The sequence below is a fragment of the Squalius cephalus genome (assembly GCF_949319135.1).
Source record: "Squalius cephalus genome assembly, chromosome: 7".
NCBI lineage: Eukaryota > Metazoa > Chordata > Actinopteri > Cypriniformes > Leuciscidae > Squalius > Squalius cephalus.
The window spans coordinates 47715019-47727518 of NC_137128.1; the positions used below are offsets into that span (position 1 = coordinate 47715019).

The window sequence follows — 12500 nt, forward strand, 5'->3', positions numbered from 1 at the left end:
GCTCTGATCACATGTTACTGGCGCATTCATTCATGCTTTCATTAATTAATTTATTCATGCATTTCTTCATTAATCCCTTTTCAATCTTTCATGCATTCTTTCATTCATTCCTTCATTAATTAATGCATTCCTACATTCATGCATTCATTCTTTCCTTTTCCTGGACTCTGACATGTTTCAGTCTCTGCTGTTCTTTCATAAGCTGCTCTGAAGCTGAAGATCATACTCACATATTGTGCCGTCTCATCCACGTCCCTCTGACGGCAGGACACACACACACACACACACACACACACACACACACACACGTGAGAGATCCAGTGATGAGCAGGCGGCGTGTAGGAGGAGAAGAGGAGGGTGAGATTCATTTAGTGAAAGAACAGAATGGAGTTTGTTCATTCAGATCAGCTCACAATACTAACATAAACAATACTAACATAATCAATCAATAATCAATCAATACTAACATAATCAATCAATGATCAATCAATACTAACATAATCAATCAATAATCAATCAATACTAACATAATCAATCAATGATCAATCAATACTAACATAATCAATCAATAATCAATCAATACTAACAATCTATCAATACTAACATAATCAATCAATACTAGCATAATCAATCAATATTAACATTACTCAATCAATACTAACATACTCAATCCTGCCTGCTAGCTTTGAACAAATTGTTACTTTATTTTTGTCGTAGTTTTAGGCAATATCATGATGTTACAGAGCCTGAACTGAAGTGTTATGAAAGGCTCATGGCCACATGCACCCAAAACACATTTCACTTCAGTCACATGATGCATTTCTGACTGAAACAAGATATTGAATGAAAAATTAAACATGAATGAATAAAGACCCAAAAACTACAAAAGCACACCTAACATAAGAGTGAATGTGGCCATTTGTAAATTCAATTGAAAGATTATTATTCTGCTTCACTGTCTTGTACGTTCACAGAAAACAGCTTTCTTCTACGATGCAAAATAAGCTGGATAAGACTAATTGGCAGATTATGTAAATCAGTTTGGGGGTGTGCCGGGGTCGCGACCTCACCTGGGCATCGTCCAGCATCATGTCTCTGATGCGTGGCAGGCCATGTGACTCCCCGTTCTCCACACGCGCGTAATGAACCTGGTAACCGCGGATCTGCCCGTTCCGTTGCCCCGGCAACACAGAGCGCCACGACACTTTAACACAGGTGCCGTTTATCGGCTGGACGTCCACCTGACGGGGCGGAGCTCCGGGCACTGAACACACACACACACATGCACAGATGTACGCAGACACACGCACACAGATGTACACACACACACGCACACACACACACACACAATTAAAGTTGAATCTGCAGCGTTTTCCATTCAGTGATTTATCTGAGACGCCACAATATCAACACTGACCGGCACAAACGGATTCAGGGCTTCCCAGTTATTAACTAGACTGTGGCGGCCCGAATATACACTTTATTGCCAAAAAGTATTGGGACACTCCTCCAAATCATTGAATTCAGGTGTTCCAATCACTTCCATGGCCACAGTTGTATAAAATCACCAGTGCAATATCTAATTCCTGTATTCTATATCCTGTCCTCAATACTAAATATTCCACGGTCAACTGTTAGTGGTATTATAACAAAGTGAAAGCAATTGGGAACAAGAGCAACTCAGCCACGTAAAATCCCAGAGCGGGTCAGCGCATGAGGAGGCTCACAGTGAGGAGAAGTCGAGTCAACAGATACAGACCTCCAAACTTCTGTGGCCTTCAGATTAGCTCACGAACAGTGTGTAGAGCTTCAGGGAATGGGTTTCCATGGCCGAGCAGCTGCATCCCAGCCTTACATCACCACTTGCCTGACTGTATTGTGCCAAGTGTAAAGTTTGGTGGAGGGGGGATGATGGTGTGGGATTGTTTGGTGGAGGGGGGTTATGGCGCGGGGTTGTTTGGTGGAGGGGGTTTATGGTGTGGGGTTGTTTGGTGGAGGGGGTGATGGTGTGGGGTTGTTTGGTGGAGGGGGGTTGATGGCGGGGGGTTGTTTGGTGGAGGGGGGGTTATGGCGCGGGGTTGTTTGGTGGAGGGGGTTTATGGTGTGGGGTTGTTTGGTGGAGGGGGTGATGGTGTGGGGTTGTTTGGTGGAGGGGGGTTGATGGCGGGGGGTTGTTTGGTGGAGGGAGGGTGATGGCGGGGGGTTGTTTGGTGGAGGGGGGGTGATGGTGTGGGGTTGTTTGGTGAAGGGGGGTTGATGGTGTGGGGTTGTTTGATGGAGGGGGGGTTATGGTGTGGGGTTGTTTGATGGAGGGGGGGTTATGGCGGGGGGTTGTTTGGTGGAGGGGGGGTTATGGCGCGGGGTTGTTTGGTGGAGGGGGGTTGATGGTGTGGGGTTGTTTGGTGGAGGGGGGGTTATGGTGTGGGGTTGTTTGGTGGAAGGGGGTTAATGGCGCGGGGTTGTTTGATGGAGGGGGGTTGATGGTGTGGGGTTGTTTGGTGGAGGGGGGTTGATGGTGTGGGGTTGTTTGATGGAGGGGGGGTTATGGTGTGGGGTTGTTTGATGGAGGGGGGGTTATGGCGGGGGGTTGTTTGGTGGAGGGGGGGTTATGGCGCGGGGTTGTTTGGTGGAGGGGGGTTGATGGTGTGGGGTTGTTTGGTGGAGGGGGGATGATGTTGTGGGGTTGTTTGGTGGAGGGGGGTTATGGCGCGGGGTTGTTTGGTGGAGGGGGGGTTATGGCACGGGGTTGTTTGGTGGGGGGGTGATGGTGTGGGGTTGTTTGGTGGGGGAGGGGGGGTGATGGTGCGGGGTTGTTTGGTGGAGGGGGTTTATGGCGCGGGGTTGTTTGGTGGAGGGGGGGTGATGGTGTGGGGTTGTTTGGTGGGGGAGGGGGGGGTGATGGTGTGGGGTTGTTTGGGGGGAGGGGGGGGGTTGTTCTTCAGGGCTCATCCTCTTAGTTCCAGTGAAAGGAACTCTTAATGCTTCAGCAGACCAAGACATTTTAGACAGTTTCATGCTCCAACTTTGTGGGAAGAGTTTGTGGATGCTCCTGTTCCAGCATGACTGCGCTCCAGTGCACAGAGCAGGACCATAAACACATGGATGAGGAGTTTGGTGTGCAGGACTCCAGTTCCTCCACACCAAACTCCTCATCCATTATATTATGGGAATTTTTGCCCATTCTTCTAGAAGCGCATTAGTGAGGTGTTGTACATCAGTACTCTGATGTTGGACGAGAAGCTCTCAGTCTCGCTCTAGTTCATCCCAAAGCTTCTCATCCAACATCAGAGTACTGATGTACAACACCTCACTAATGCGCTTCTAGAAGAATGGGCAAAAATTCCCATAAACACACTAAACCTTGTGGAAAGCCTTCCCAGAAGAGTTGAAGCTGTTATAGCTGCAAAGGGTGGAGCAACTCCATATTAAACCCTACGGATCAGGAATGGGATGTCATTAAAGTTCATGTGCATGTAAAGGCAGGCGTCCAAAAACTTTTGGCAATATAGTGTATATTTAAACTTCTCATAATAACACAAAAGGTATTTAATGTCATGTTTTGTGTCATTACTGTCAAACAAACTAAAATTGAAAGTGCGATAAGGCTTTCAAAAGACACTTTGCTCACGCGATCAGCTCCGCGTCTCAGTTCACAGTGAATGAATGCAGTGAACTCCATCAGTTCAGCCTGCATTTGGGAACGCAGTTACGCATTATTACCACATTTGCATAATTGACGATTAAAAGCTCACGGGTTTATCGCTTGCATGTATAGAAATTATGACAAAACTAATTATGAAAAATTCATTTAATTTTCAGTGCATTTGTTTTACAATATATGGCTATTACAGTCATATGAATTAATAATATTATATTATTAGAAGTAGTAGTTTGAGTCCCAGTTAAAGTTCCAGTACACGTTCATGCACTGGCAGCAACTTTGTTCAAGTTGCACACTGAATATGGGTTGGAGCTCTTAATTTTGAACTCAAAGAGCAACAGATTTATGAATTTAACTTTAAAATGTACATAATTTTCTTCCAGGGGGCAGAATCCTGTGGGAAACACGTAAGGGATAATCCACGGCTAGCCATGCATTAAAGAATTTTAATGCACGACGTAGAGGCGAAGAACCACCCGACGCGAAGCGGAGGGTGGTTGCCTCTACGAAGTGCATTAAAATTCTTTAATGCATGGCTAGCCGTGGATTATCCCGCTTATACCTTGGTTATTTGCCAAGTTAAAAATAAGTTAAAGCTGTAACTGATGTTTACAGTGTAATTTTTTAACAGACGTGTAAAAATGACGGTTATTTCTTAAGTTTAGGCTCGTCAGTTCTTGCACTCCCTCCGCTTTAAATAAAGTAGAGCCATCGGATTGCTTTTATTTGAATGAATTCACATTTATTTAAATTCATTATTAAAAGAGAGAGACAGAGAACTGAAGGAGAAGGAACAGAGAGAGAGAGAGAGAGAGATGCGTGCACGAGTTAACGTTACCTGTGTGCGTCGATCTCTTCTTTAAAGTCTAGCAGCTACAGTCCCCTCGTTGCTTAAGCCTACCTAAACGTTTTCATATGCGTCTCTCACTCTGCTTGCAAGTGTATCTGTGTTACTATGGTTACCAATGTAGCGGATTAATTTCGAACTGTAATCAAACTGACTGGAACTACCTGTGCATTAAACGGTTTTACTGCACACCTTCCAGCCAATCAGAATCGAGTATTTAAACAGCCCATGGTATAATGTATTATATTATATTATATTTATTATATCATATGATGTTTATTATATTATATTATATTACATTTATTATATTATATTATATTACCCTTTCTTCCTTTTAATTATAGTCAATGATGATGATAATTATCAAGTATTATCAAGATTTCATGCCAAAACACTGATCTGAAGAACTTCTAATGAAACATCAAGAACTTTATTGATCTACAAAGAAGCACCTGAAGAATCTAAAAGCTCTAGATTAGAAGAGGGATCTAATGCTGAACGACTGAAGAACCTCCTTCACAGCAGACATGAGTGTTTCATAACTGATGTGAATAATGACTCTCTGATCTTCTGTAGAGATGCTTTACTCCTGAATCTGAACGCGTCTCATATCTGATGATGTTTGATTCTGTTATTCTCCTGTTTATTATTGTGACACGATCTGTACTGTATAAAGCGCTGTAGGTTTGACTGATTTTACCGTCCTCATCGGTTCTGCACTCTACGGCTGGGCTCTGGGGTCCGAGGCCCTGCTCCGTCAGCGCTGCCACCGTGAGGAGGTACGAGCTCCAGCGCCGCAGGCCCTTCAGGAGCACCTGTCCCGCGTCCGGCTCCAGACGCAGCGTCTGTACTGAGTCTCCGCCGCCGCTGAGCTGATAACACACCTCGTACCCGAGCAGCGCCGAGTTCTGCTGCTCCTCCGGCGCCGGAGCCCAGCTCACCGACAGAGAGGAGGAGCTGACGGAGGAGCAGCGGACCTGAGCTGGAGGAGACGTGGGCTCTGACCCGAGGAGGAGGAGGAGGAGGAGGAGAGGAGGATGAAGAGGAGAGGAGGAGGAGGAGGAGGAGGAGAGGAGGAGAAGGAAGAGGGAGAGGAGGGTGAAGAGGGAGAGAAGGAGGAGGAGAGGAGGTGGAGGAGGAAGAAGAGGAAGAGGAGGAGGAAGAAGAGGAGGAGGAGGAGAGGAGGTGGAGGAGGAAGAAGAGGAAGAGGAGGAGGAAGAAGAGGAGGAGGAAGAAGAGGAGGAGGAGGAGAGGAGGTGGGGGAGGAAGAAGAGGGTGAAGAGGGAGAGAAAGAGGAGGAGAGGAGGAGGAGAGGAGGGTGAAGAGGGAGAGAAGGAGGAGGAGAGGAGGAGGAGAGGAGGTGGAGGAGGAAGAAGAGGAAGAGGAGGAGGAAGAAGAGGAGGAGGAAGAAGAGGAGGAGGAGGAGAGGAGGTGGAGGAGGAAGAAGAGGGTGAAGAGGGAGAGAAGGAGGAGGAGAGGAGGAGGAGGAGGAAGAAGAGGAAGAGGAGGAGGAAGAAGAGGAGGAGGAGAGCAGGAGGAGAGGAGGAGAGGAGGATGAAGAGGAGAGGAGGAGGAGGAGGAGGAGAAGGAAGAGGGAGAGGAGGGTGAAGAGGGAGAGGAGGAGGAGGAGGAGGAGAGGAGGTGGAGGAGGAAGAAGAGGAAGAGGAGGAGGAAGAAGAGGAGAAGGAGAGGAGGAGGAGGAGAGGAGGTGGGGGAGGATGAAGAGGAGAGGAGGAGGAGGAGGAGGAGAGGAGGAGAAGGAAGAGGGAGAGGAGGGTGAAGAGGGAGAGAAGGAGGAGGAGAGGAGGAGGAGAGGAGGTGGAGGAGGAAGAAGAGGAAGAGGAGGAGGAAGAAGAGGAGGAGGAAGAAGAGGAGAAGGAGGAGAGGAGGTGGAGGAGGAAGAAGAGGAAGAGGAGGGTGAAGAGGGAGAGAAGGAGGAGGAGAGGAGGAGGAGAGGAGGTGGAGGAGGAAGAAGAGGAAGAGGAGGAGGAAGAAGAGGAGGAGGAAGAAGAGGAGGAGGAGGAGAGGAGGATGAAGAGGAGAGGAGGAGGAGGAGGAGGAGAAGGAAGAGGGAGAGGAGGGTGAAGAGGGAGAGGAGGAGGAGGAGAGGAGGTGGAGGAGGAAGAAGAGGAAGAGGAGGAGGAAGAAGAGGAGGAGAAGGAGAGGAGGAGGAGGAGAGGAGGTGGGGGAGGAAGAAGAGGAGGAGAGGAGGAGGAGGAGGAAGAAGAGGAGGAGGAGGAGAGGAGGAGTGGTGTGGAGTGGAGTGGAGGATTGGAAGGAGAGGAGGAGAGGAGGAGGAGGAAGAAGAGAAGGAGAGGAGGAGGAGGAGGAAGAGGAGGAGGAGGAGGAAGGAGAGGAGGAGGAGGAGGAGGAGGAAGAGGATGGGGAGGATGAAGAGGAGAGGAGGAGAGGAGGAGGAGAGGAGGAAGAGGGAGAGGAGGATGAAGAGAAAGAGGAGGAAGATGAAGAGGATGAAAAGCAAGAGGAGGAGGAGGAGAGGATGAAGAGAAAGAGGAGGAAGATGAAGAAGACGAGGATGAAAAGCAAGAGGAGGAGGAGGAGAGGATGAAGAGGAAGAGGAGGAGGAGAGGAGGAGGATGAAGTGGAAGAGGAGGAGGAGGAGAGGAGGACGAGGAGAGGAGTCAAAAATAAAACAGAGAGGAAAGATCATTGAGGAACGTGGAGGAGGAGAAAACAACAGAAACAAGGCAAAAATAAATCAATACAACAAAGACAAACGCAGAGGATGTGGCTACAAAAATAGTACGGATCAATAAAACAAATTATGAAAATTTAATTCAACTCAAAAGATAAATGATGCAAACAAAGGAAGAAAGAGGCAAAATGAAATGAAAGATGTGTTGTGATGCAGTGATGGAGAAATAAAACCATCTGTCTGTCAGAATCGCTCGCAAAACAAGCATCTGATCAACATATTGACCAGAACAGACAATCTAATTAAAGCACCGCCGGGCGTGTGACGGAGCGCTGTTGCCATGGAAACACGGATTGATGGATGGAGCGACGCATCGGTCCAGGATCAGAATCCCTGACCAGATGGTGACAGACTGAAACCCATCGGGGTTAGTGAGGAGTTTAAAGTTCCTCCTGCACATCCGAGACACATGAGCTTTAATGATGAACCTGACGAGGAGGAGGAGCTCTGTGTCTGCAGGAACACACTGTTCTAAACGTCAAACGTCGTGTGTATCTGACGCTGCTTGTGATGTTCCTCATTCGGATACACCCATCTGCTAAATCAATAAATGTAAGTCTGCTTGACGACAGTTACAGTTCGGTTTCAATAATCCTCTAACGCCAATGCAAACATAAATGAACAGCCTAACTTCAGCAACGGAGTCATTCTGCCGTTCACACTCGAGTGAACTTAACGCTTAGATATCACTAAACACCAGGAGATTCAACTCGACTGTATGTAGATCACACACACACACACACACACACAGTTGCCTTAAGCATTTTTCTGAGCTTCGGTCTCTGTAGAATACGAGCGTATAGAATTGTGGGTATTATCTGTCATTAATACTGCGGTTAATGCGAGGCTTTGCTCTCCGTCAGTGTAATTGACTGAAACCTTTCCAGCTGAACGGCACAACGAGAGCTGAGAGAGTTATTAAAAATAACAAGAGATCCGAGACTTTCTCACAATCAATCAAACGATAAGGTTCTCGGTTCCACGACCCCGTGACCAGCCTCTGTTCTCACACACTCCTCTAACACAATCATTAAACTGACAAGCAATGAATCAATTAGCTTTATAGAATATGACATGTGTAAAAAGAACTGCGGCTGCGTAGTGGCGTTCAGTGTGAGAGTGTGTGTATGTGCCGGACTCATCAGAACCACATGATGATCGAGCAGCTTATATTCATACCGTTTGAGAGTTCATCAGCATGTCAAGGACTGTGTTCGGATCAGGCAAGTTATGAAATAAATAATAAAACAGCACCAGTTCCTTCCACAGATCCTGGTTCAGTGGAGTGATGATAGGAGTCTTACGGTTGCTGTGGTTCTCAGACCGCGGCTGTGGTTCGATCATCCTCACTTACCGTTAACCATCCTGGAAAACACGAGCTTCAACAGCGTTACTGAAGAGCACTTCATCATCAACACACACACACACACACACACACAACAGTTACTATCACTTCATAGAGCTGAAAAGACACTGAATTGAAGGAGGAAGAGAAGAAAGAGGTAAAAAAGCAGAAATTAAAAACACAAATCCCGTCCAGTTTTGTGGCTTTGGCTTGTTTTTCAAAAACCTCCTGGAAATACTTGTGGACATAAACATCACACACACACCAATGCATTTCTCAATGACAGAGATGGATGGATGGATGGATGGATGAATGGAAGGATGGAAGGAAGGAAGGATGAATAAACAACTGGGGAGGAATTCAACCGTTTGTGCCTAAAAACATCTTTCAATAACCACCAAATTTAACCAGGTGTTTGTGCACAGGAGTATTTAAACACCATTCTGTTCAGCGCAAACATGACTGAGCGAATTATAGATTCATAAACATCAGCACTATTTGGTAAGCAGGGGGTTTGCTGTTTGTGAACATTGGCTTCTGAAGAGCGACCAGTAAAGTGCTTGTTTGCGCCATTATCTGATTTGAATAGCGCGTGTGCAAATGAACGACACTATCAGCACATTACTGAGTGTGTGTGTGTGTATCAGCACGCGACTGAATTCCCCCACAGCTCATAGTTTGTTTGCACCACCAGACATTAGTTGTGTTTCCGCTTCCGCTCTGAAAACGACGACTGAGCAAAGAAAACACAGATTTATGACGCTCTGCACCAGCCGTGATCAACAGCTTATAGGAACCATCCAAACACAGTTCTGGAGTCAGTGTCCGACGAGATGGAGAAACAGAGCAAGGTTTGGAGCAGAGCGCCACACACTGTAAGAAACAGGTTAAATGTGCTCCACCTCAATCATCGACTGGTTGCCAGTCAGAACTGTGATTTAACATGAGTGGATCAATCCGGCTCCACCAGTGTCTTTGAGGACGGAGGCTCTCACACATACTTGCTTGCGCCGTGCGCTGGTTGATCTCGTTGGTGAACGCTCCGATGCCTTTGTTGGAAACGGCGGCCAGAGAGAAGGTGTATTCGGTGTTTGCGCGCAGACCCTCCACCACATACGCCGTTCTGGGCTCAAAGTTCCTCTTCTCCTGATGGACAGAAAGACGCTTTCAACACTATTTCAATGATCTAAACTCATGGTCTAAAGCGCACGGCGCAAGAGCACTTAGGGCGTCCTATTCTCTTAATGAGTAATGGGTGTGTTTTGTCTCTATTCTCTTAATGAGTAATGGGTGTGTTTTGGGCATAACCTGCAATAAACCAATCAGAGTCTCGTCTCCCATTCCCTTTAAAAGCCAGTTGAGCTCGCGCCATGGCGGATTCGCTATTTACACAGTGTAATTTGAGAGCGGAAAAACTGAACGCTTCTCTAGCGAGGAAACGGATCTGCTCGTTACTAACGCGCTCTTTAAATAACAAAAAAATTCTGCGCCATTGACTTCCAGATTTCCGACCAGATTTCAGTTGGTCAATGGCTCAAAATAGCAACGTCGCCATCATTCCGTCGGTTCAGAGGCCGATGCCGATCCCACTGAAATGTCCCGATTCGTAGCCCTCGAGTGGAGCACGTTCTCACCTGAACGCCGAGATCTGGAGATTTGTAGATGAGTTCGTAGGCTTTCACAGGCTCTTTGGAGTACGCAGGATCCCAGGTCAACTCCACGCTGGTGTCGGTCACTTTACCCACCGTGAACTTCCCCGGCTGCCCAGGGACTGAAACACAGATCAGAGACACATCAGAAGCCTGTTCGGAAACACAGGACACGATAATGGAGCCACACTACAGGAACAGTGCAGAGATGTTCCGCTTGGTCTCAGTGATGCTCCATCGAGAGCCGCATGTGAATGTGTGCGGTCACGGAGGTTCCCCCGTGCAGATTAACTCAAAGGGTTAAGGCCCGTTCACACCAAGGACGATAACCATTAAGATGATGATAAAGATATAGTTCTAAAAATCGTTCTCAATATTAAACAATAGCAGAGTTCACAGTTCACACCACAGCTATAACGATAACGTTTCCACAACATTGTCTTGCTTTCCCAGAAGTTGCGGTGAAAAAGACTAGGTGTTGTTTTTATTCCACTTTATTGACTACGTCAGCTAAATTCGTTGTTGGATTATTATATCGATTACACTAGCTTCACTCGAAACACAGCATGCTGAGGACATCTACTGGTTAAAGCCTGTAAATGCAACAACAATGGCGTTGTACACACTTTACATTTATGCATTTGGCAGACGCTTTTATTCAAAGCGACTTACATTGCATTTCAAGCTGCACATTTACATTCTTATCAGTTCTTGCTTTCCCTGGGAATCGAACCCATGACCTCTGCGTTGCAAGCCCTAACACACTATTGTGGGAGCTCGAGGAAAGCACTTTGAAACCGCAGCGCGCGAGCTTAGAATAAACAGAAAATGATATAGTTATCTTTATGGTTATCGTTATAGTTATCGTTCTTGGTGTGGAAGCACATATAGTTATCATTATGTTTATCGTTATGGTTATCGTTATAGTTATCGTTCTTGGTGTGATCAGCCCTCTAGGGTCGAGAGACTCGATGGCATGTTCCTCTCCGGCTCACCTCCAGGCCTCACTTTGACGTGGACGGGGTCGGAGAAGGGTCCGTCTCCCACAGATGTGAACGCCAGCACTCGGATGGTGTAGGTCTCGGACGGCACGAGGCTGTGGATGGTCGTGATCGTGCTGTCCTGAACGTTGTGGATCTGCCAGTTGCTCATCGGCTGCGAGGGATCCATGGTGTAATACACCCGATAGCCCTTGATCATCCCGTTGGGCTCCTCCGGCTCGTCCCAGCGCACCATCACTGCGTTCTGGGATATGATGCGCGCCTGGATTCAATTCAGTTCACAGTTATTTGTATAGCGCTTTTCACAATACACATCATTTCAAAGCAGCTTTACACTGCAAAAAATACTTTTCTTACTTAGTATTTTTGTCTTGTTTTCAGTCCAAATATCAAACATTAAGTGATATATGAAAAAATTAAGTGAGTTGATGCTTAAAAAAAGCAAAATTATCTGCCAATGGGGTCAGAAAAATAATCTTGTTTCTGTTTAAATTAACATTCTTTTTCTTAATGCACCAACTCAATTCATTTTGATTAATTCCCCCAGAAAACAAGGCTTAATATCTTATGGCATTTTACTCATCTAGTAAATGCATCTTCATATTTGGACTGGAAACAAGACAAATATACTAAGTAACACATTTATTTATGCAGTGTACAGAAAGTGCATGAGTCCATATTACAATTTAGAGTGATCTGTATGTATTTCAGAAATGTACATCTATAAAATCACAGTTTAAACAGTGTAATAATTGAATGCAGATGCCTGGATGTTCCTCGGCGGGCTGGCGGGCGCTTGCTCTCCGGTTCGGGCCTCCACCCTGTTGCTGGGCGGACCCTGGCCGATGGTGTTGACGGCGGACACGCGGATCTCGTACTCGGTGTTGGGGTACAGGCCGCCGATGCTGTAGCGGGTCGTGGTGATGGAGTCCACCGTCTCGAACTTGCTGTCCGGGGATTTGGCGCGGTACTGGATGATGTAATAGGAGACGGGGTCGGGGTTCCCAGAGTCCCAGGTGATGGTGACGCTGGTGGGGGTCGTCTCCGTGACGATGGGGGTACCAGGAGCTCTGGGTAAAGCTGAGAGAGAGAGAGAGAGAACTGCATTGCTCAGAGGTTGATCTGTCCTCAGGAGATTCGCAGGCAACATCTACAATAAAAGGGTGGTTGATTATGATTTGACTTTTCTAACTTTAGTTAGTGTGTAATGTTGCTGTTTGAGCATAAAAAACATCTGCAAAGTTACAACGCTCAAAGTTCGAAGCAAAGGGAGATACTTGC

The 12500-nt window shown here is 46.7% G+C and overlaps 2 protein-coding genes across 4 annotated transcripts in view; both read right to left on the minus strand.

Annotated features, from left to right (window-relative positions):
* Window positions 1–5728, minus strand: part of LOC307161287 (receptor-type tyrosine-protein phosphatase S-like) — a gene marked incomplete at its 5' end in the record, with an annotated part of 7163 nt that extends 1435 nt beyond the window's left edge. Inside the window, 3 exons of the mRNA XM_079875908.1 lie at window positions 231–257; window positions 1071–1264; window positions 5209–5728. Coding sequence (XP_079732034.1) covers window positions 231–257; window positions 1071–1264; window positions 5209–5728 — 741 coding nt within the window. The remainder of the gene's footprint in view (window positions 1–230; window positions 258–1070; window positions 1265–5208) is intronic.
* LOC307161988 (receptor-type tyrosine-protein phosphatase S-like) overlaps window positions 1–12500 on the minus strand; it is a 156163-nt gene that overhangs the window by 38685 nt on the left and 104978 nt on the right. For all 3 annotated transcript variants that reach the window (XM_079877007.1, XM_079877006.1, XM_079877005.1), the window contains 4 exons: window positions 11986–12299; window positions 11214–11481; window positions 10204–10340; window positions 9571–9715 (listed from right to left, as the gene is read on the minus strand). In XM_079877007.1, coding sequence (XP_079733133.1) covers window positions 9571–9715; window positions 10204–10340; window positions 11214–11481; window positions 11986–12299 — 864 coding nt within the window. The remainder of the gene's footprint in view (window positions 1–9570; window positions 9716–10203; window positions 10341–11213; window positions 11482–11985; window positions 12300–12500) is intronic.